We start from the raw sequence: 25,814 nt of genomic DNA on the forward strand, positions 1-25,814 counted from the left end.
GGCCCCCAATGACATGAGGCGGAATGCCAATGAAACTTTGGGGGAGGTTTGGAGGGGATCGTAAAAAAATGAAAATGAATATGCAATAAAGTTATAACTGTCTAAAAATGTAGGTGGGGGGGGGGAGGGGGCGGGCCCTGGCTCCCACTAGATCCGCCTCCGATACTACTACTACTACTATTACAAGATGGGGAGCCCAGAGCCTTGAGCTCAAACGACCGAGGTACTAAAATAACTGGTCTAACCTAATTAAACTTGGAGGTAGGCTACCAGTCAGAACCACTTCCAAACTGCACACTACCAACCTTACAATGAGGTCATTTATATAGCGACAGACATGCCAACCGCTGCAAAAGCCCCCCCCCCCCCCCCAACGCTCCCAAAATGTGGGCTAACCAGATTAAATGAGCAAGTACATCCCACTGAATGTAAAATTACCCAAGCCACACAAATTGTCTGCTGAGTTGACCGTACCAGACACCCCAAATATTCACTCCCTAGACCCTCTGCAAGAACCGATCTAGCTCAAACATTGGAGATACCAGGTATAAATAAGTCAGTATAGGCCTACATGTATGTATGTATGTATGTATGTGTATGTATGTATGTATGTATACATGTATATATGTATGTATGAGGAGAACAAAAATAACGTCGATTAGCTTATATTCTGAAACTGCCCCTGACATTTGTATAAAACATCACTCCTACATGATGTACAATTACCCTACATGATTGCAGTTGTTGGCAAAACGTTCACTGCGGCGTCTGTAACCACGTTGTCGTCCATCACGTCGCTGTAGAAGGAAACGTGACTCGTCGCTGAACCATACTCGCCGCCAGTTTCCCAAGTTCCACCCCCTGTACATTCGTGCACCAGCGAACACGTAAATGTCGATGTTGACGTCGCAGGACGGGGCCAACATACGGTCTCCTAGCCCGTAAACCAACTTCTCTAAGTCGGTTCCGAATGGTTTGTGCAAACACCCTTCTCAAACCAGGTATAGACCAGCAGTGTTCGTTGCTGTGGCAGTTCGGTGACGCAAGTGCAGAACCCGGATGTAGCGAAGATGTGCTGTGCATTTCTGGGCCGGTCCTCAGCTGATTGAAACTGCTGGTACCTGTCCCAGAGACGTGAAATGGTGCTCTGATCGACGTTCATGTGGCGTGCAACTGCTGACTGCGATTCACCTAGCTGGAGGCGGCCTATTGCATTGTTTCGATTCGGCAGGTTTAGTCTTGGCATCTTGCAACTCCTCTACGTCGAAAAGGAAATGAGGCATCATTGCGAGCATCGCAGCTTTAAATACCCATCACTACGCCAATCTTTTCCCCGAGTTCCACGTGCATTCGCCAAAATCTGACCATTCCACGCCGATTTCCTGCAATTGTTGCACAGCGTGTCACAACGTGCCACAATGTGCGTTAAATTTGTTTTAGGGTGCATTTGGGCATGCTGTCCTATTCCAGGAACATTAACAAACATAGTCATTCAGCAACATTGTACAAAAAGCCCCGATATTTTGTAAAATCAAACACTTTTCTTCTTTCCCTATCACCTATGCGTGTCTTTTTTGACAGAGTATATATATATTAATTTTCATCCCCCGTTCCCTAAGCATTCCGCCCATGTCATTGGGGCCCCCTAAAGAAAGAAAAAAGAAAAAGAAATGAAAGAGGACTTGTTGCATTCTTAAGGGACCACAAGTATCAGAATGAGGTGCCATAACACTTGGTCCCAAGTTCTTGGCACAAAGAATTTGTTGTAGTTTTTTCACTTTCTGTTTTAATTTAATGAACATTTTAGAAATGATTCTTTAATGTGTACATTCAGAACAAGATATTGTAGGGCATATTTCAAAAATGGTCAACACCAGGCCCAAAAATTCAAATAGCAGCTCAAACTGGATTTTGCCTTCTATAAGTTTGTACATGTAAAAACAAATCCTGTTTAAGCTACTATAAATATTAGGAATTCCAGAAACACATGGTGTACAAACATTAATAATCTAGGCAAGAAAATGTAATTAATATCCAGTTTTATTCGTTAAAAGCCTTGTTAGTAGTGGGTATGTTTAAATGTCTGTAAAGTCAGGAATGCTCCTTTATTTAAGTCATGATTGTCATTTCTTAATAAAGTATGATGATGTCGAAAGCACTTTAAAATATATATCTAGGTGTGGTATAATGTGTTCATTAAAATTATGCTGCTTAAAAGTATGTCATTTTATTTCCATCCGACACCAAAACTAAAGTGCCTATAGAAGACAAAGGGTTAATCAGGGAAATCTTATGAAAAAAAAAAAACCCCATTAGTTAATCAAAGGTTCTTCATATACTTTTGACTGAAAGTTGCATTGATTCTGTTAAGTTGACATCTTTGATTTCTATCAATGACCAACACCAAAACTATCTAAACTTCACGAAGTCAAAATAGGTTAATTAAGGAACTTGTCTCCTCCTCCTCTTACAAAACCATGTTACTTTACTTCCTAATGTGGAATAGAAAATGTTGTCTAATTTCTTGAATATAATTTTGACGCATAATTTAGAACGATTCATCGAAATTGAAAATGGAGTTAATCGGTTGATTTGACGTAGTTGATCGAAAGGTAGCTACTTGCTGAAACCTTTTTGGATTGGGCATGGGCGTCGATCGGTGGGGGACAGGGGGCACACATCCCCCTCACTTTTTAACGCCGGTGGACAGTGTATATAAATGTCCCCCTCCCCCATTTTTCTTTTATCACACACACACACACACACACAAAATGATCTACACATTAATTAGGCATTGTGAAAAGAACAGCCGATGCCAAATAATGCACTTAAAGACTACCAAGATTCAAGTTCTTTCCTGACAATGTAACCCCTGATTAAATACACACACACACACACACACACACACACACACACGCACACACGCACACACTTTTAAAACCGGATTGACGCCCATGGGATTGGGTAGAGTGTGCTGGTATTCTTTGTCCGACTATCTCTGTGTGAGTGCAAGTGCGTACAAGGGAGCCAATTTTCTTTTGCCTGGCTCCCTATGGAACGTAGTGCAGTTGTACTGGGCCATTAAAGGTAGTTCGGATGCATGGTTATCACAAGTCAATGCATCATGTGTGATAGTGATGTATTATTGTATGAATGAATGTTTGTTTAACGACACCCCAGCACAAAAATATATATCGGCTATTGGGTGTCACAAATGGTAAGTATATGGAAATATTATATATATATATATTCATGTAAAACCACAGTGTAAGGAGCTGTGGGGAAAAGTATAATATAATACATAAAATGAAGGTAAGTATATTTTAAAAATTTAAGTCAAAGTGTTTTAAAAACTTTACAATTAATTCTGGATGTAATTTAAACGATTCCAAAACATTTATGTTGCCAAATATATCATTTCTCGTCGGCTTGAGATGATCACACTCTACCAAAATGTGGTGCACAATCAGTGTACACTGACAATGTTCACTGAGGAGGAGGGTCCTTCTTTAAAATAAATGAATGCGTCAAATATGTATGGCCGATGCGGGCACGGCACAAGACTACTTCATCCTTCCTGCACCGCCTGTAGGATGACTGCCACTCTCCTAGAACTGCCTTGACAGAATGAAGCTTATTCGCAACCGCACCATCCCAATCGTCTTGCCAAGTCGAAAATATATATTGGTTAATATGAAATTTAAAATCACTGTAGGAGACACTAACATGGACACAGGGCAAGTTCAAAGCAGACTTGGCATCAACATCTGCCTTTTCGTTACTCTTAATGCCAATATGGCTGGGTGGGTACCCAACAAAATATAACATCTTTATTGGCAATTGATGAAAGGACACACTTTCGTATCACCATCGCAACTAAGGGATGCTCCAATTTCATGTACTGTAGAGCTTGGAGACACGAACGTGAGTCTGTAAAAATAATATACTTGGATGCACATGAATCCTTATTCTGTTCCAGGGCTTTAATGATTGCCCAAATTTCAGCAGTAAAGACTGATGCTGAATCGGGCAATCTCATGGAAATTATTGCGTCTGATGGAAAACCTGTAGCACAAGCCACATGATTCCCATCCTGTGATCCGTCTGTGTAAACAGGAATGTAATCACAGTACCGCTCTTGGATTTCCATGAAATGTTGTTTATAAATAACTGCATCTGAATGAATGAATGAATGTTTAACGACACCCCAGCACGAAAAATACATCGGCTATTGGCTATGGTAATGCAAACAAATAAGGTGATGATCAACATCAATACAAAAATTCAAGATTTAAATAAAAACAGTGTAAAGAACTGTGCAAAAATATAAATATCACAGATAGATGCTGACTTTTACTAAAAATTTCAAAGAGAATGTTACACCCCTGCACCACGGTAAGGTTACAGCACGCGCAGGGGTAACTGCATCTGTGCGATCTTTCTTTAGATGCACAAGATCGAATACAATATTTGGTGGTTTGATACACTAAGGTGGCAAAATAAAATATGAAGACGTTTCCAAAATGTATTATTGTATGTGTGTATGTATGTATATATATATATATGTGTATGTGTGTGTGTGTGTGTGTGTGTGTGTTTGTGTGTGTGTGTGTGTATGTGTGTGTGTGTGTATATATCTTGATTCTTTTTTTTTTAAGTACCCCACAGGTTAAATAACGTTGTTTTGTTTTCAGTCCAATGATACCTATATATAGATTTTAAAATACTACTTCTCATGGAGAATACGGAGAATATTTATATATTTATCACATAACTACTTTGCTAAAACATTGGACATGCCCATAACATAAATCATACTACTTTCACCTGTCAAAATTGTTTACAAACATGGCCACTTTTAAAATCGGAGATGTTGTTAGTACAGACAAACATGGAAGTAGCACCATTAAAGCTAATCTACCTGGCGGAAACTATATTGTTATGATTAATTCTAAAACCTGATTACCAAGAGAACCTATTTATAATGAGTCTCCCTATAAGGGAAATATTATCTTGCAGTAGAAGAAAGACAATTTATTACATAATTACTTTACATCTGGTGAAACCGCAAGTTTTGTTCTCACGTCGTTTTTCAATTGTGTCCAAATTGGTAGAAAATGTAATTCTTCACAAACACATGTTATCAATATTTCCGGAGGTATTAACACCATGTTTGCATGCAACATTAGTGGTGATAACATTGTGATAAATGTGTCGAAGCCTATAAGTCCTGTGGTTCCCTCTAAGGAATTATTTTTGACATGGACTCCGACTCTCAAAGCCAGTGACATTCAAATCATGTGAGAAAATCTGTTACAACACTGACATGCTGGCATTGTCGTCTTGCAAAAGAGAGCCAATACCAAATGATTGGCTAAGTACCCCACAGATCCTGCAAAATATCGTCCCTATACCTGATACCCGTCGTTTCCATGGATGATAGTGCACAGAAATTCCACCAACAACATCAATGTTCCGCCGTTATATTTGACCCCGTTTGTTGTTTGGATCTACAAATCAGGGGCGGGAAGTAGCCCAGTGGTAAAGCGTTCGCTTGATGCGCGGTCGGTCTAGGATCGATCCCCGTAGGTGGACCCATTGGGATTTCTCGTTCCAACCAGTGCTCGTGGTATGTACTATCCTGTCTGTGGGATGGTGCATATAAAAGATCCCTTGCTGCTAATCGAAAAAGAGTAGCCCATGAAGTGGCGACAGCGGGTTTCCTCTCTCAGTATCTGTGTCCCCTGCGCGTGCTGTAACCTCACCGTGGTGCAGGGGTGTAACATTCTCTTTGAGAATGGCCAATACAGCACAAATTGAAGTTTAGAGTAAAATTCGGTGTCCGTACAATTCTGTGATATTTGTATTTGTATTTTTGCACAGTTCTTTACACTGTTTTTGTTTAAACCTTGAATTTTTATATTGATGTTGATCATCACTTTATTTATTTGCATTACCATAGTTTGACACCCAATAGCCGAGTATTTTTCGTGCGTCGTTAAATAAAATCATTCTCAGTATCTGTGTGGTCCTTAACCATATGTCTTACGCCATATAACCGTAAATAATATGTGTTGAGTGCGTCGTTAAATAAAATATTTCCTTCCTTCCTTCCTGGATCTACAAATATGTCACCCGGAGATCAAATGGTGGTTCTTAGACGTTTCCGGTTTGTCTTGTTGGAGGGACTGTGTACTTGTTGAAACTTCAGTTGGTCTCTAAGACCTCGGACAGTGACAGTGCGTTGATATAATGCCATGTTAATGCGTTGATATAATGCCATGTTAATGCGTTGATATAATGCCATTTTAATGCGTTGATATAATGCCATGTTAATGCGTTGATATAATGCCATGTTAATGCGTTGATATAATGCCATGTTAACAAAATACTGGTCTTCAGCGCATGTTTGAAAAATTGTCAATACCATAACCAAACATTCAAATTAGCAGCTCAAACTAGATATTGACTTCAATAATTTCGTACATTTAAGTTACTATAAACATTATGAATACCAGAAACATATGATATACACACATTAATATTCTAAAGAAGAAAATTTAATTAATATTCAGTTTTATTAATTAAAAGCCTTGTTAGCCGGGGGCATGTTTAAATGTTTGTCAAGTCAGGAATTCCCTTTTAAGAGTCATGTCTGTCATTTCTTAATGAATTATAATGAGGAAGAAAGTACTTTAAAATATAAATCTAGGTTTGGTATATAACGTGTTACTTAAAATCAAACTGGTGAAATGTATGTAATTTTATTTCCATCTATTCTATTGCATCCAAAGTTATTATCTTTACAGATTCACTTTCGTGTCTACAAACTTTACGTAATATGAAGCTGGAGCATCCCTTAATTGGGATGGTGATACGAAAGTGCGTCAGTTTATCCATTGCCAATAAAAACATTATATTTTGTTAGATGCCCAGCCATGTTGCCATCATGGGTAATGAAAAGGCAGATTCAGCTGCCAAGTCTGCTTTGGATTTACATCATACTGATTTTAAACATAGTATTAACCTATTTATCTTTTCGACTTGGCAAGATGAGTGGGACGGTGCGATTGCGAACAAGCTTCATGCTGTCAAGCTAGTCCTGAGAGAGTGGCAGTCCTCTTATAGGCAGTGCAGGAAGGATAAAATAGTCTTGCATCGTGCTCGCATCGGCCATATCTACTTGACCCATTCATTTATTCTGAAGAAGAATCCTCCACCTCAATGTGAGCACTGTCGGTGTACTCTGACGGTACACCACATTTTGATGGAGTGAAATCATCTGAAAGAAACTAGAAAAGATTTATTTTGTAAAAGAAATGTCCTTTCGATTCCATCCAGAACTTTTATTACAGTTTCTTCGAGATACTGACTTTTGTTCTAAATTTTATTTTTTACCTATCTGTGATATTTCTCTCTCTCTCAAAAACAACAACAACAACAAAAAACAAACAAAAATTAAAAGTTTAACCACTAATGTGCAACTTTATGATTTTCATTGACGTTCCTTTATCTCTCTCTCTCTCTCTCTCTCTCTCTCTCTCTCTCTCTCTCTCTCTCTCTCTCTCTCTCTCTCTCTCTCTTACAGTTCTTTACCACACGAGTCCAGGATTGATTCATCAGAACCCAGGTTCTACGAAATCGAGCTCGAACAGCGACTCAAATCGCTGCTGAACCGGTTTATCCTAGTAGCCGCGGTGATGTGTACACAATATATATCCTGGAAAGGAGGCCCCGTTGTTATTTGTGCTGCAGTCCCCGCGGATCCTTAAACCAGCTCTGAATCGCTGCACAGTTACACCAGGTTACTGGGGTGCGAGTGACGTGTCAGTCGATTAGAAATCGTTTACATGCAGCTCATCTGCATTCTCTGCGACCACGTATTGTGCCACCGTTAACGGATCGCCACATGGTAAACATGCGCCAATGGTGTACGCCGCGTAGAAACTGGAAGAATCGTCGATGGTCTCGTGTAATGTTTTCTGACGAGTCCAGATTCACTCTGGACTTCTTGGATAGGCGTGGTCGCGTTTGGCGACGTCGTGCGAAATAACGCCAAGCATACGTCAACCTCAAGCCGCATGACAGATTTTATGGTGGTTCAGTTATGATGTGGGGTGGCATCACTGTGAATGACAGAACACCACTCCATATTGTTGACTGGTCAGTACTACTGGGATAACATACTGGCATCGATTGTTGTCCAGAAAACAAATGAATGAATGAATGAATGTTTAACGACACCCCAGCACGAAAAATACATCGGCTATTGGGTGTCAAACTATGGTAATGGAAAAAACAAAGTGATGATCAACATCAATATAAAAATTCAACAGTTAAATAAAACACAGTGTAAAGGACTGTGTAAAAATACAAATATCACAGATAGATATAATTAAAATTTAGAATAAAATTCAGTATCACGTAAAAATTGTAAAATAATTTCTAGATGGAATCGAAATAATTCCATCACATTTGTTTGACCAAATAAATCTTTTCGAATTACTGACAAATGCTTACACTCCACCAAAATGTGGCGCACAGTCAGAGTACACTGAAAGTGCTCACACTGAGGTGGAGGATCTTTCTTTAAGATAAATGAATGGGTCAAATAAGTATGACCGATGCGGGCACGACACAAGACAATCTCATCCTTCCTGCACTGTCTATAGGAGGACTGCCACTCTCCCAAGACTGGCTTGATGGTATGAAGCTTGTTCGCAACCGCACCGTCCCAATCATGTTGCCTAGTCGAAAAGATAAATTTGTTAATACTATATTTAAAATCAGTATACGGTACACCAACCCTGGCATGAGGCACATTCAAAGCAGACTTGGCAGCTGAATCTGCCTTTTCATTACCCCTAATACCAACATGGCTGGGCACCCAACAAAATACAACATCTTTCTTCGCAATAGATAAAAAAAACACTTTCGTATCACCATCCCAATTAAGGGATGGTCCAGCTTCATATTTCGTAAAGCTTGGAGACACGAAAGTGGGTCTGTAAAAATAATAAATTTGGATGCACTAGAATCATTTATTTCTTCCAAGGCTTTAATAACTGCCCAAACTTCAGCACTAAAAATCGATGCTGAGCCAGGCAGTCTTATGGAAAGTATTGTGTCTGATGGAAAAACTGTAGCACAAGCCACAGAATTTCCATCCCATGATCCATCTGTATACACAGGAATGTAATCACGGTACTTGTCCTGAATTTCCATGAAAAACTGTTTATACACAACAGCATCTGTACGATCTTTCTTCAGGTGCGAAAGATCAAACACAATTTTAGGTGGTGTAATACACCAAGGTGGTAAAACAACATTTTAAAATATAACAATCAATAATAATAATTTTAAAAAATTGATATTTTTATATCAAATACATGGCAGATATATATAAAAACGTTTAAATCATATATTATTAATCTCAAAACTATTACTTTTTAATATATCAAAAATACGTTTTAAAATGTGTGTATCCAGGAACGTGTTGAGAAACATTAGGTAGAGTAGGTCGGGTTTTCCTCCCGAATATTTCACCCTCCATAGAAGTTGTCAACATATAATCTCCTGTGGGAATTTAATGAAGAAAGCAGGCACACAAACACAAACACACACACACACACACACACACACACACACACACACACACACACACACACACACACGTTTTCAACCTATATAATAATGGTGGGAAATTGGAATAAAAAAGAGAAATTAATGCATCGAAAAAATAATTGTGGTCGGCCCTTTTTATTTTAGGACCTCAGTTTCCCGGAAATATACCTTTTTTAGGCCTAAATAAAAAAATAGCATTTTATATTTTAATATTTGATTACATCAAGTGCATGGCACATTGATCTTAAAACAATAATACAGTATAAGAGCTGGAGGAACTAGTGCCCGTTTGCGCCCTACTAATCCCCGCTTCTGACGACCTACCAATCCCCGCTTCTGACGCCCTACATTTGGATTGCACGTTATTTGTTGGGAGATAATTTTATGCACACTTTGTCACACTGAATAAAATCTGTAGGCTCAACAAACAAATGAAGATGTAGAAATAATAAATTTACTAACATAATATTTGGTTAAAATAAGTTCTCTTTGCGTTCTTTTATAAAGAAGAAAAAAACATATCTCACGTGACCGACCCCGGTGTATTGGGTTCGCATCCCGGTACCGGCTCCCACCCAGACCCAAGTTTAACGACTCAATAAGTAGGTGTAAAGCCACTACACCGACCTCTCTCTCACTAACCACTAACAGACAGCTCAGATTGCTGAGGTTTATGCCCAGGAAATAGTGCTTTAACCTTAATTGGATATAAGCACGAAAGATAAATATAAATGAATGTTTCTCTCCTGTTAAAAACCTCTCCCATTCGAAGTTAGCGAGAAAAGTAACTTTTTTTGTAGGTAAAGTAAAAGCAAAGCAAAGTATAGTAAAAGCAAAGTAAAAGTAAAGTAAAGTAAAGTAAAGTAAAGTATAATAAATCATATATATATATATATAAGATAATTAAATAAATTTAAAAAAAAAAGGAAAAAGAAAAAAAGAAAGAAAGAACAAAAGAAAGATATAAACAAACAAAATACATAAATAAATACTACAAAGTATAATTTTTATTCTTGATTTTCTACCTATACACAAAAACAACAAAGTCGTCCAGAATGTGATCTACATCTGACTGATTTTCCTTTCCCAATGGACAGATATCCCAAGTCCTATTGGCAAGCATCGTATTCAGGTGAAGAGCATTTTTTATGTCATCTACAGATGCCGCACCTACAAAATGTAGTAGATGAATTATAATCACATACTTACTAAAAAAAATTAACTAAAATTAATATAATGATTGTACGGATATGTTGAATGTATACCACCAAATCAAATCCCATAGACGACAATAGTAACGCATGTGGCTAAAACTCCTACCCGCAGCGTATCAATCGACATAATATACACCACGGATATTATAAATACTACCACCCCTCACCCAGTGAATAGGAGTAAAGCTGCTGATTCCAGAGATAACGGGTAACGTCTAGGACTACCCTAGTTCCGCACAAAATATGAGGGTTTTTTTTAACAAGTACCCCATAAACGTTTCAAGCACAAGGCTACCTGATACAGTGGTATTAGATGAAATATATATATATATTTTTTTACAACACACTCACAATTATCACCAATGACAGGGCTTGTGGGATTAACTGCTCTATCAACTTTGACCCAGCCGGATGTTATTTGGTTTAGTATAACCTGTACGCCTACGGAGATAAATATCATAATTGTAATTATACAATGTTATGTTTAAGCATCTAATCATTTTATGATTTTAAGCTTAAGTCCAATTATATTCATGTACCCTTAAAATTAAAGCCACTAAGCCTTGTATTAAAGCCGCACACCCTAGTTCCATCCAGCGAAAATAAATTATAATTTGGTTAATCTACAAACCTGTAACACACTTAGATCACGTTTTTATCAAATGGAGTGAAAAAGCAGGTTTTATATCGATAAATACCATGGGAATCCCCATGTCCCAATTGCTTAAAATAATTTTGAAAGTTAGTATTCTGATGTCACCGGTAGATGTCGCTCGAAGCACAACAATGCCTACGTCACGACAAATTTCACAGACTTGGGGTGCGTTCCTTTCACCTCTCCTGGACATGTTGCAACTGTTCTGTCCTGGTTGTATCCCCTCTCCAGATATCGTAAGACTAAGCAAAATTATTAGTTTTAAGGATTTGTAACGTTTTGTATTGAGACACTTACGTGTCTGAACTTTATTGTTACCGAAAATGTTCACGAACTGTGAAGAAAAATCTCACAAATGAACAACAAGCAAACGACAATAAATCGGATGTTGATTGCGCGAACCGTGCACGAGAAAACAAACCGAACCAAAATGATAACGGTCACGTGGTATACCAACGTCTGTGACGTTTACACAGGAAGATTCCCTCTAAAAAACAGATTGGACCTCGCTTGCTTAACGGTTTTTTCTCGAGTGCGCGCGGCTTTTTAAGAAATACAAAAAATGCATTTCGTGGTTTTACAAACAGCAGGATTACCGGGATTCCCAAAAAGCACTTCAGGTGAATGGACATGTGTATTCTAAATAATAAAATGTAAGTAAAGTGCAATTTTATTTGTGAAAAAATGGGTTTAATAGCGAAAAACAACGCCGTAATGGTTAACAACTAGCCGTAACTAGGGTGTGTCCCTTTAAACCTGTTTAAAAAGCCAGCAATCTAATTAAAATTAGCTCCACTATTACATGTGGATCTAACACCAGCCAGTTGGAGCTCATGTCCACCAATCAAAACCTTACTTGCAGAATCCTGCCAGTGATTTAAAACTAACAACTCTGCGTAGTCCCCAATGTCCAGGTAACATTTCGTCTGTAAATAATAATTTAAATATTGACCAATCACACTTCGCCTTTTATAACGTTATTTGAGAGCATACAAATTCTAAAAATATCGGGCGAGTCTATTTTAGTGGCCGCAGTACAGCGAACCATACCAATACGTACGGGGTGGGTTATCAGTCTTCAATTTTACATTAAAAATTATTTATTTATTTATATAAAAAAACCTAACTAAATCAGTCTTCAGTTTTACATTACAAATTATTTATTTTATAAAATAAAACATGTTTTAAGGCATTCGTAATTCACACGAAACATGTCGTATACCCTTAGGATAATTCGGAATGTTTTCAAATTATTTTTAAATCACTGGCAGGATTCTACAAGTAAGGTTTTGATTGGTGGACATGAGCTCCAACTGGCTGGTGTTAGATCCACATGTAATAGTGGAGCTAATTTTAATTAGATTGAAAAGCAGCATACGATTTTTCACCTTAAAAAACAAACAAATTAAAACAAAATAAAAACATTAAAAACGAAACAAAAATGAAATTGCATTTTAAAAAAATATGATATTGCATTTTAAAAAAAAAATGAAATTGTATTTAAAAAACCCAATGATAGTTTCAAAAAATATATTTAATTGAAACCGCCATTAAAAAAACAACTTTCTAGCTTTCATAAGATTATTTCAGATTTAACAAAGAAGAAAAAAAAAAGATACTATCGCTGATAGCAGCATAAGTATTGTGGAGCTAATAATTAATCTGTTAAGTATTGTGGAACCAATTAAATTAACGTTTCACCTTTTATTAGATCATTAAACCTTTTACTTTTAAACAAACATTCTGAGAGTACTGCTAAAGCAATACATGTCCTCTATCGCGCCCAACACATTTTTGTATGTCCTAAGTTCAAGGGCCATAACTAAAAAAAGTCAAACTTGATCTGTAACAGTACATCATAAAGCTATACACAAAATGTCAGCTCAATATCTTGAGGCATTTGTAAAAAAAAAGTCTGGAAAACATATTTTCATATTTCCTAAGTTCAAGGGCCATAATTCTGTCATAAATGGGTAAATCGTCATGAAAGTCAAACTTGAGCAGTAACAGTACGTGATAAAGCTATACACCTATATATATATTTGCATATATTTAGGATCATAAACCTAGTGGACAACCTTGCCAACAAGCTACTGAAAATGTGTTATTCGCCGTTACATATAATGCCCCTCTGCGAAATTCACCCAGTGTTTTTCACTTGCCCAGTAGTCAGTCTCTGATTTGGTATCTTTTTGAAAAAGTGTTTACTTTATGTTTGAAGTTGATTCCAAATGGATTTTTGTACCAAGGAATACAATGGTGCTAACCGATTTTTGATAAAGTGTGTCCGATATGACCTGTCGGACACCCCTCCCAATTGTTTACGTACTTATATATGTAAATATTGGTCGATTGGAATACTTTTTGCATCGATTTATATCAATTTAAGGATGGCCGCTATTATGCTCAACATTCAAAATGGCCACTAAAATGGTGAAATGTTCTAATGGGTTTACCAAATATAATAAAAATTCCTTTAATGTTTTTACCTTGTATACAGTATTTATTGCCAAAGCTTTGTAGCAGATTGATAGAAAAATAAAAAATTACCAAAAATGGTCGTCGCAAATAGAGAAGTGTTATCATATGATCTAATATATAGACTTTGTAAAACAAGTTTACAAAGAAACTTGTTAAAATTATGCGTTTATGGTGAGAATTTGATTGCAAATAATTGATGATAAACATAATTTATGTGGAAGTTTATGAATCTAGTGGTTGTTTTATAAATTATAATTACTTTTGTGGGAGTTTGATTTTGATTTTTTTAAATTATTATTATTATTATTATTTTTAATTTAATTTTTTTTTGGGGGGGGGGGAGACGGGAAAAGCTGATCGACTATTCTATTAATAAATTATGAAGAAAAATAAATTGTGTTACCTTTACCTTTTTTTCTTGCAAATTTGATATGGGAATTGAAGGGGAGATGTAAAACAGGATATAGGCTACCACAAGCAGTTGTTTAAAGCACTCCTACGGTCAACTTTAGATAGATTGCATAGATTCCACATCCTGATATTTATACAAACCTGTTGTCACATTAGACTAGGATAGTTCAGCAATATGGGAAGTAAGGTCTTTCTACAGAAATTTCCGTTTCAAGTCAGGCATCAGATACACTTAATAAAATAGTAAACAATAAAGCACTAACACTGACACCGTCACACCCTGAAGGAATGGCGAAATGGATCACTGATATGTGGAGTTCCTAAATATGGCCCACTTCCAACCTACATAAAACAGTTTTCCAGTTCCTATTATGTTGTTTTGTTTTTAATCGTCAAAACATGCCGTATATCTATGAAGAGATAAGAAATAATAAAAATCTCAAAATCTCTGCTGTTTATTAGCGTCTATTGAACGAAAGGTTTTAATGGATCGCTGCTTTGTGAAAAACACACTAAAATACCATTGAATCAGATCATGGAAGTACCCATCAACAGATTCTCCAAGAAGACGGGTGGTCTGTCTTGTGCTACTGAGCGATGGGTATATATAAAGCATTCTTTGGCTACGCTCAGTATTTCGAGAAAGGCACAAAGGCAACAAGTTACTGAACTTGGTGTAATGCGAATGCGAATGCAGAAAAATGCGAATCACGAAGAGTATAACTTTTGAGTCCTAACAACCATCTGTAACTACTTTAGAAACAGATGCCACAAATGCATTAATCATGTTACGAAATAACAAATCACATTTTGCAAATCCAAAGACAAAGGGATAATTGTTGCGATTCTTGCTGATTTTGATTAGAAAAACCCCCATTGGATATGACCTATTTAATATGACGTGGCTGATCACAAAAAAGCTACTTGCTACTAATAATAAGCGAGGTGTCAGCAGGACATCATTAGTCTTTGTTAAAAATCAATATCCAGCTTCGTTCCTCAAAACCACCAACATCGGTTCCATCCAGGGAAAGACAATACAGTATTGGAGATGCTATGCGAGTAGTATGCATAATTCCCATCACTGATTTTGGCCCTCCAACTTTCAAATCCTAGGTACACATGATTATGACGTACCTTAAGTTACTGACAAATACTACTCTTCATCTCTTTTGTGATGGTTATCGCTCACAAAGGGTACAGCTGAACTTGTCCAAAGAATGGCCAGACAAAAGTAAAGAACAGAGAATCTTTGATCTCAGTCAAATCTTACTATAGCTGTGGGAATGGGATGACTTTTGTTTTACAAATGATACTAACAAACAACCGATAACTGCTTCATGACTACTTGTTGTCTCGTCTTTTACATATCAACAGTACATCTATATCACAAAATATACCCAGTATATATAAGCGTACGATACAGGGGAGAGAACGGGTGGGGGAAGGGGACCGTCTCCCTAGTGCTGGAGCAAAACCTCAAATTCGGGCAAAAATGACAGGCTATATTCGGGAAAATTAGCTAACCTGAGACCTTTTCCTCATGTATTTTCATCATTCTACCCTCAAAAATAGTTGTAATACATATAAAAATGCATAGTGATTCGTTTGCAACCATATATATAGCTTTTTGGTAGTATTGCTAATATGAATAAATGTTGTTATCCAGATTCGTGCATTTTCGTTTAATTTGGGGGGGAAAAATCCAGCCTGCCCCCTACAAAAATGTGAGTCTGTACTCCTATGTGAGTATAGTTATATATTTGCAAATACACGCAGTCCAGATACAGACGCCTCTGACATTAGTTAATTCCACAAATAGGCTGACCCAAGGCTTGCACTGCATATTGTCTATACTTCGTCGATGCATACAGGTACATGTCTCATAGCTGATTGTACTGATGTGTACATACTGGTACCCATGCTTCTTATTACTACCATCAACACTGAAAAGAGGAATAATCTACCACAATGTCAAGGTATTGGCGGAACACCTTGTGAATGCCTACCAGCTTTTCACGTGGATACTGGGAGTGTCTATACCCATGCATTATTTGAGCTTTCCAAGTTTCAGATTTTCATGATGCAGAAACTTCATGACGCAACATTCTTACTGACAACTAACGCAAAAGGAAAAAAGAAACACCTGGGGAAAGTCAGTACATCATGCTATTCCCTGGCAAAGCTTATGAAGCACCTGCCTAGAATACCAAGTTGGCCAACACCACTGACCTACTAGACATGACATACCAGATGGGCTAATATGATCATGATTCCAGTTTGATACCGATGATGTTAGCTCGAAATAGGAAGACAATGCTCAATCCAGTGACATTTATGTTCACAACACTGTTCTGTATTATCACATTATTCTAGGAATTCTGTATACATCACCCATCTGAGAGCGATTCACAACTGCCAAAGTGCCCCTTCATCTGAGATACTTTTGAATCATGATATCAATTTTGTCGTTGAGATTTAGGTACCATTTTACTATATATGATCCCTATTGTTAGTCTATAGTCCTCATCACAGAGAACGCCATTTTCTTACTATGGTATTTACTACACATTATTTATTTCTGGGCCGATTGTTTTCTAAATTGACACAAAAATAGTGGGGGTGTTGGGGTTTTTTTAATTTCCAAAATACTTTTACTTTTCTTCGTAGGTCAAATCAAACTGAAATTACTGACACCCCCCCAAAAACCCCACAAAAAAACAACAAACAAAAACCTAACAAAAGAATACACACAAAAAAACACCACAATATTCATGGAGGCTGGGAAGAACTAGATCTATAAGTAGTCATTTTATTTTTATAGTACCATTTTTAGTAGTGTTTTTTTTATGTGTTTTCAGTTAACTGCAACAATATTGTGGCAATAAATATAAAAGATAATGATATTAACGAAATTTGAAATGGATTTGGTAAAACCATTAGAAAATGTCACCATTTTTCGAGGCCATTTTGAATGTTGAGCATAATGGCGGCCATCTTGGATTTTGAAAATTATTTTATTGAATTGGCTATCCTTGAGTTGATATAAATCGATGCAAAAAGTATTCAAATCGACCAACATTTACATTAGCCCGAGTACTCTGACTGTAAGAGAGCTAGACGGACATTTGGACATAAACACGCTCTCATTACAGTCAGAGACCAACCTATGTCTTTTTTTGGCAATTTCTGACTACCAAACGGTAGGCAACGAGTCCCGCTCTAATACCACAACAATCCTATGTTTGACGTCAAATACCTTTACATCAATCATTTTCGAGTTAAGTGATACAAAAAAATCCACATATTAATCACTAATACACTTACTACAGAAAGAAACCCGACAGCACCCACATTCAGCTACGCTTCGTGACACTCCGTCGCAACAATTGCAAAGCTCGGCGATCTATTTCGAGACGTAGACCACGTGATCGCGCACTGGGCGATTCCGCCTTGTGCAGCAGTTACAGGGGCCGTCTCATATCAAGCGAAGTTACAACATGGAAGAGTTTGGCTAATGCCGTTTTGGATGAATTTGGATTTCATTACGTCATTAAACCAAAACAATTACACATTATTGATTCCATTTTGAATTTGAAGGATACATTTGGGGTGTTATCGACAGGATACGGTAAAAGTATGTGCTACGTACTGCCTCCTCTTATGAGATGACCCCTGTAACTGCTGCACAAGGCGGAATCGCCCAGTCTCGAAATAGATCGCCGAGCTTTGCAATTGTTGCGACGGAGTGTCACGAAGCGTAGCTGAATGTGGGTGCTGTCGGGTTTTTCTTTCTGTAGTAAGTGTATTAGTGATTAATATGTGGATTTTTTTGTATCACTTAACTCGAAAATGATTGATGTAAAGGTATTTGACGTCAAACATAGGATTGTTGTGGTATTAGAGCGGGACTCGTTGCCTACCGTTTGGTAGTCAGGAATTGCCAAAAAAAGACATACGTTGGTCTCTGACTGTAATGAGAGCGTGTTTATGTCCAAATGTCCGTCTAGCTCTCTTAAAGTCAGAGTACTCGGGCTACATTTACATATACACTCATATGAATTACGTTACATTACGTAGTGAAACACGTGTTGGGGTATATTTGTAAACAAACAAACAACGTTAATTTAATTCATAAAACAATTGTTAAAACAGCACATCTTAATCGTTAACATATGTATAAAACTAGTAGATAACAATTTGATTGAACAAAAAACAAACAACAACAAGAATTAATGCACTAAAAGTATACTTTTGCCAGCCTCGATCAACGTGTTTTTTTATCACCTGTCAACACGTGTCTTAGTGTAGGGCGCGCATTATGTCAGTACTTTCCTTAATGTACATGGAGAGTTACTTCCCTCTATTTAGCAAATTTAAAATGGCGTGGTATGTTGTTGTTGGAATATTTATTTTGTTAATAATGATGCAAGTACTTCAATCTGGATTTAGTGAGTACGGTAGGTTACACATTTTTGGGTTTGTGTGTTCATTTGTTGCACTATTTCGGTTGAGAAACGGTTGAAACATGGTGACAACAGTTTTGACTACCAGCTATATATAGGGTATGTAACAATATTCGGACGTAGAAAGAACCACACTTTCTACGTCCCTTCGAACTACATGTGTTTGTCACCGCTATAATGATCAACCTTGTATATTAACTTACATAGTTTACATAGAAGCTTCAATACATACCTTATTGTAATTTATGAATCCATTTTATTTTATCTGTTAACGTAAACATCCAAGTATACTTTGAATTTCCCTCCGACACAACACAAACAATATAGCTGCAAAGACTATCAAGCTTACGCTGCCTATTTTTAGCTATAGTCTGTTTCAAAATTATCCTTGATTGTCCTATATTTCTAACGAACATTTACACGGTTAATAGCAGACAACTTTTGTTGAATAATGATCATACATTTTGACATTGGCCTTTTTTATATTGTCATTCTGTGTTATCCAAACTAAGGAGCATGGAACACCATTTATATTTATCTCATTTGCATAATCTAAATTTTCCTAAAACAAAGACTATAATAAGAAGTGTTTGTTGTCTAGAACTTACAAAAAGTCGGATCCATCACCTGTTGTTGTTTCTGTGAATATTAGCGACAGAAGTGCTTGTTTTTAATGTTTGCTGCGCAGACTTATGTACCGTCATGCAGGCCAGTAAATACAGGGAGGTCCCACTAAAAATGTTTAAAAAAAAAAAAAAAAAAAAAAAAAAAATTTCAGTAGTAACACGTTTATTGTTCCATTATACTGTAGAGGTAAAACAAATATTTTTAAAGAAAGATTTTAACTTTAAAATATAACACAAATGCTTAGGTGCGCAGACTTAGGTGACACCAGTGTATAAGTAAGTTTTTATGTTGACCCCCCCCCCCCCCCCCCCCCCCCCCCCCCCCCCAGCAAAAACTTGGGGGTCAGAGGGGTCCTGTTGGACACAATGTATCAAAAATCGGTTTGCACCATCGGATTCCTTGGAAAAAAATCAATTTGGAATCAACTTCAAACATAAAGTAAACACTTTCTAAAAAGAGAGGCATCGTATTTAACAGCGAATAAAAAATATTCAGTAGCTTGTTGGCATGGTTGTCCTCCTAGGTTGTGATCCTAGATATATGTAGATATGATTTTAGGTGGCAAACCTTTTACAGCACGCCCCCTAGGTATATGTTTTATATCCATTATCGACCATGTACAGAATAAAATAAAGAAAAAGTTGATAAAACAAGCATTTTGAGAGTTCTTCTAAAGTAATACATGTCCCCTACCAGACCGAACACATTTTCGTATCTTCTGAGTTCAAGAGCCATAACTCTATGAAAAATGGGTAAATCACTATAAGAGTTAAATTTGTTTTGTAACTACATGATATGACCGTCAAGTGAGGCGGTGGGTAATTTTTTTTAGGAAAATAGGAATTTGTGTTGCCTAAAACTAGGGTTAAAATATGAATTTTGCCCACTAAATAGGAAGAAAATAGGAATTTTGTATAAAAGTAAATGTCCCAAAATAGAGAATATTGCAGATGTCAAGTGAGTGAGCCATCTCAAAACACTAAATATGGAAAAAGAAAACCATTGAAAAGATAATAATACAGGAAAATAAGACAATGTGTATATCATAGGAATAAAATAGGCACTTATTTTGTTTTAAGATGGCCTCCCAACACCCCTTATAGCCATCCCGATCCACCACTTTTTATTCAGACAATGCAGTGGTTGAATTTGGTTCTTTGGAGTAAGACTTTTAAAAAGCAACACAATGCAGTATTCCTTTTATGCTATTGAATAATAATAGTTACAAGGTCAAATTTTAACTCTTAAATGACAGGGGTGTTGACTGAAAAAACCCCACAACAAGACATTGCTTACCCAGTGACACCATCAAAAACAGCAGCCATGGCAGTGTGTGTGTGTATGTATGTGATTGAATGTGATTGAATGTGGGTATGGACACTATTTTTAAAATTAGTTTTCTCTTGGTAGATCAACTGGATAATATAGCTGGATTTAGTAGCTGTGTGCTAACTGAATTGGTAGAAATAATGTGTCAAATAATTATGATACTGCAGGTGTGCACATTTAATAGAATACTTGTTACGGTAAGCAAAGCACAACCTGCAAATGAGCACTGAAGTCCTACTTCCTTAGACACCATGCACCAGTATATCAGAGGTAACCCTAACAATTTCAGTCTGACTTTGTACAATTTAGACGTGATGAGAAATGTGGAAAATGTAAGATGTTTGCACAAACACCCACCCACCTAGTAGTTGTTTTGTTTTTGTTTTGTTTTTCTAGTTTTGAGCATTCAACAAGATCAGATATTATCAAAAAACAGAACCATATTCAGAAATTCAGAAATTATAAATAAGAGGACTTTATATTGCATTGTGAACATTAATAACTGGAAGCCTGTAACCATGCATCCCATCTGCATATTCAGATTTCAATGACTATGCCACAGATATCACAATATGCCTCATATCAAGTCATCTGGAGCAAATGGTGTTAAGAGAAAAAATATGGTGTCGCTAAAATAAAAAAATAAAAATATATATATATAAAACTGGTCAAAAGTGCAAAAAAAAGAGGGAAAAAATAGAAATTTTCATCAAAAAGAGGGCTAAATAGGGACTCATAAAAAAAATAATAGGAATAAACAAGAAAAAGTAGGATACTTGACGGCCTGATAAAGCTATATACAAAAGTTCATCTGAATATCTTCAGATATTGCAAAGTTTGAAAAGCACATTTTCATATCTCCTAAGTTCAAGAGCCATAACAAGACCAAGGCCGTAGCTAACGAGGGGGGGGGGGGGGGGGGGGGGGGGGTTGATCCGGAAAACATTATAGAAACTTAAATAACAGTATCTTCTTAACCGTTTAAGGAGTTTTAGACTATTAACTACTCAGTTGCCACCCCCCCACCACGGGTATTTGTGAATATTCAGTTGAGATTTATGCTTGCATTTATGTTTGCACTGCTGGTGAAAAACCAATTGTCATTTTTAAAAATAACATCATGACTATCACTAAGCTTAAGAATTTACTTCCTATTCCAAATAATTAGCCTTTAGACAGTGGATCTGTGCAAAACGAACAAATTTCCATAAAGTAAATCTTTATCTATAACTGAACATGATATAGCTATAGACACAAAATTTCGGCTCAGTATCTTGAGACATTGCATAAACAAAATCCGGAAAACTAATTTTCGTATCTCTTAAGTTCAAGGACCATAACTCTGTCAAAAATAGGTAAATCACCATGAAAGTCAAACTTGATCTGTAACATAACATGATAAAGCTATACACACAATTTCAGCTCAGTATCTCAAGACATTTGGAAAACTATATGTGGGACAGACGCACAGACAGACAGGCAGACAGAAGGATGAAGATACAACCTATAGTCCCCTCCAGTTGACAGGGTTGGACAGGTAAGTACACTGAATCCATCACGAACAACAGAATACTTTCAAGACTATCCCTTCTCACTGAGAGGAGAATCTAAGGGTGGGGTGGGGGTGGGGCAGGGAACCCCCCCCTAAATTTTGCGATAGTTATAATTTTATTATATATTAATTTTCATTTTTTTTACGATCCCCCTCCAAACCTCACCCAAAGTTCCCATGGCATTCCACCTCATGTCATGGGGGCCCCTAAATGGATTTTGTGGATCCGCCACTGTCACTGATGCCATTCCTGAAACAACGACGGGTGGGACGCAGCCCAGTGTTAAAGTGCTCGCCTGATGCGCCATTGGTCTATTTCTCGTTCCAGCCAGTGCACCACGACTGGTATATCAAATGTCGTGGCATGTGCTATCCTGTCTAGGATAATGCATATAAAATATCCCTTGTTACTAATGGAAAAAAAATGTGGCGGGTTTCCTCTCTAAGACTACGTGTCAAAATGACCAAATGTTTGACATCCAATAGCCGATTATTAATAAATCAATGTGCTCTAGTGGTATTGTCAAACAAAACAAACTTTAACTTGTCCTGGAACAATCCTTATTGAATTGAAAAACACGAAAAAAATCCCCAACCCAACAACCACCTCTCCCCAAAAAGAGGACCCCCTCCAAAAAAAAGAAGAAGAAAGAAAAGAAAAAAAGAAAAGAAAAAAAAAAAGAAAAAGAAACAAAGAAAGAAAAGAAAGAAACCCCAACCCAAACAATACCCAACCTGAAGTGTATTATTCTTTGTCAGCACGTGCTACAGTTTATTGTACTAATTACCTGGAGTATTCACCATGTTTGCTACTACTAAGATTGGAACTGTGCGCAATTCAACAGCTCCCACCAATTGTTCGAGGTCCTTCTTGGCCTCTTCTATGTTAGCGCTGTCAGAACAGTTCACCACGAGGATGACCCCATGAGTTCCCCTATAGAAGTTTTTCTGATGTGGACGCTTGTCCGCTTTTCCACAAATGTCATAGACCACGAACCTTATATGAGACTTAGGGGAAATGATGATCTCGACATTGTACTTTTGCGTTGGTCTTGGAGCAATGATTTTGTCAACTCCCATTTTCATTGCATAGAGCAAGTAAGTTTTTCCTGAAAGAATAAATTGCAGAATTTACATTGGCGGATCTAGAGAAGGGTCGCCTGTAGCGGTCCCACGACCCCGACCCGTCCAAGGTGCTCGTTTTAAGAGCCCTTTGGGAGCAAACTCAAATTCGCCCTTTTAGAATTCTGTGAACCCGTCACCCCCCTTAACAAAATCCTGGATCCACCAGCCCATTACCATAGATCTAGACCATAGTACCTATACCATAAATGTTTGTCCCTGTAAAGCTTTACGGACGGGACGTAACCCATTGTAAAGCACTCGCTTGATGCGCGGTCGTTTTGGGATCGATCCCTGTCGGTGGGCCCATTGGGTTATTTCTTGTTCCGGCCAGTGCAACACAACTGGTATATTAAAAGCCGTGGTATGTGGGGTGGTGCATATAAAAGATCCCCTGTTGCATTAGGAAAAATGTAGCGGGTTTCCTCTCATGACTACGTGTCAGAATTACCAAATGTTTGACATGCAATAGCCGATGATTAATGAATCAATGTGGTCGTTAACCAAAACTAATTTTATAGCTTTATTTCATGTTATATATATATATATATATATATATATATATATATATATATATATATATATATATATATATATATTCCACTCAAAAAGAACCCTGTACTAACCCATTCGGTAATCATTTTCGCTGTCACTGAATCAATGAAAATCACCACACGTCCCATGTAGGAATGTCAACAACACATTTTAGTTTTCAGTCAAGACTTCCTTTTCAAAGTAAAAAACTCACGTCAAGCTCCACAAATTATGGGCCTACTGGGTTATTTCTCATTCTAGCCAGTGTACCACGACTGGTGTATAAAAGGCCGTGGTATGTGTTATTCTGTCAACGAGCTACTCTCGATTCACTAATATCAAAACCTATATTAGCTCGGCCATTTACCTTTCGACCGACCGTTCAAAATTGCGCCAAATTCCCTCAATCAAAATTGCGCACCCTTTTCTCTTTGGCATTTAACTGCTCCATTCAAATTCCATAGCACCACCACCACCCCCACCCGCCTGCTACCGATTTGATCGGGCTGCTGGTGCTCCCTTGCACCTCCTCTCCCCTCCCTCCACCTTTCCTGTCATGGACGGAGGAGCCGGTCATGGACGGAGGAGCCGGCCAAGGCCGGCTCTTGTGCCCACGACAGGCGTGCGCTACAACAGCTTGTTCTGAATGTGCACGTAAAACCCTATGACATGACATGACATGTTATTCTGTCTGTGGACTGGTGCATATAAAGGATCCCTTGCTACTAATAGAAGAATGTAGCGGGTTTCCTCTCTAAGACTAAATGTCAGAATTACCAAATGACTGACATCCAATAGCCGATGATCAGCAAAGCAATGTGCTCTAGTGGTGTCGTTAAACAAAACAAACTTTTCCTTTCTTCCTTTATTGGTAGCATAGTTTGATGGCGTTATTGTTTGTGTCACACTGCGTGGGTTTCCCAAAGCCGATCTCGTAGAAATAAAGTTTTGATAGACTTACAATTTCCGTAAGAAAGTTACGTTTTAAAGTTCGAGAGCCGTGAACTAGTTAAAAAGTAAAAGCAGCAGTAATATGTAACATTAGTTATTTGTGAACATACTATCACCCATTGCCAATAACTAAACACACTTTTGTTTGTTATAGAACATGGACGTAGGCAGGTGCCAAAAGGGTGTGTGTGTGTGGGGGGGGGGGGGGCAGACACACCCATATATATTTAAATACATATATAAATATATGAAAACAATCGCTGCTGCTACAAAGTAGAGGTTGCAATCAGTGCAGAGTACCCCCCCCCAAAACACAGGATACCCCCCCCCCCCCATTTATGGAACTGCGATTTTTTTAGCAAAAATGAGGTTTGCTAATAAAAACATTAGGCCTACTCAAATCAACAAATACCTGCATTAACTGGTCCAACTATGAGTACCTTTATCGGCACTGAAGAACAATTTCCCATCAGAATGGCTTTTTTATTTTACGGCTACCAAAATGAACGCCCCAAAATATTACATATATTTATATATGTAACATATTGAGGTGATAATTTATTTATAAAAATACGTCATGATAAAAACAAACAACGTAACAATGGTGTTTTATAATGACGTCACAAAGACGTGTTCACTCTAGTACAGTTAGCGTTCTTATCTAGGCATACTGCTACTAGTATACTCGTACCCTGCTGAGTCGAGGTCTCTATTAAGTCGCGCCATTTGGGCTGTTAAAGTAATACGCCAACTACCGTTTATTTACGTTCTCAGTCTCACAGTTAGAAGTGTAGACAGTCTCCCCATCCCAACCATTTACTTGTCCTGGCCCCGTGCTTATAAACCTT

General features: G+C 37.5%; 1 protein-coding gene across 3 annotated transcripts; it reads right to left on the reverse strand.

Annotated features, from left to right (window-relative positions):
* Positions 1 to 10,616: 10,616 nt before the first annotated feature.
* LOC121372199 (ADP-ribosylation factor 6-like) lies at positions 10,617 to 25,567 on the reverse strand. 3 transcript variants are annotated; one of them, XR_005957894.1, is made up of 4 exons: positions 25,379 to 25,567; positions 23,148 to 23,468; positions 19,460 to 19,583; positions 10,617 to 10,794 (listed from the first exon to the last, which is right to left on the reverse strand). XR_005957894.1 is itself a non-coding variant. In XM_041498483.1 (3 exons), the coding sequence occupies exons 1-3, from the start codon at positions 25,434 to 25,436 to the stop codon at positions 10,646 to 10,648; spliced, it is 528 nt and encodes a 175-aa protein (XP_041354417.1). In that variant the 5' UTR covers positions 25,437 to 25,564; the 3' UTR covers positions 10,617 to 10,645. The 3 variants fall into 3 exon arrangements, 1 of the variants encoding a protein (XP_041354417.1); XR_005957895.1 differs by lacking the exon at positions 10,617 to 10,794 and adding an exon at positions 11,254 to 11,279; XM_041498483.1 differs by lacking the exon at positions 19,460 to 19,583 and having other exon boundaries at positions 25,379 to 25,564.
* Between the last annotated feature and the right edge of the window lie 247 nt (positions 25,568 to 25,814).

This window comes from Gigantopelta aegis, chromosome 4 (genome assembly GCF_016097555.1).
Source record: "Gigantopelta aegis isolate Gae_Host chromosome 4, Gae_host_genome, whole genome shotgun sequence".
In the NCBI taxonomy this organism is placed as follows: domain Eukaryota; kingdom Metazoa; phylum Mollusca; class Gastropoda; order Neomphalida; family Peltospiridae; genus Gigantopelta; species Gigantopelta aegis.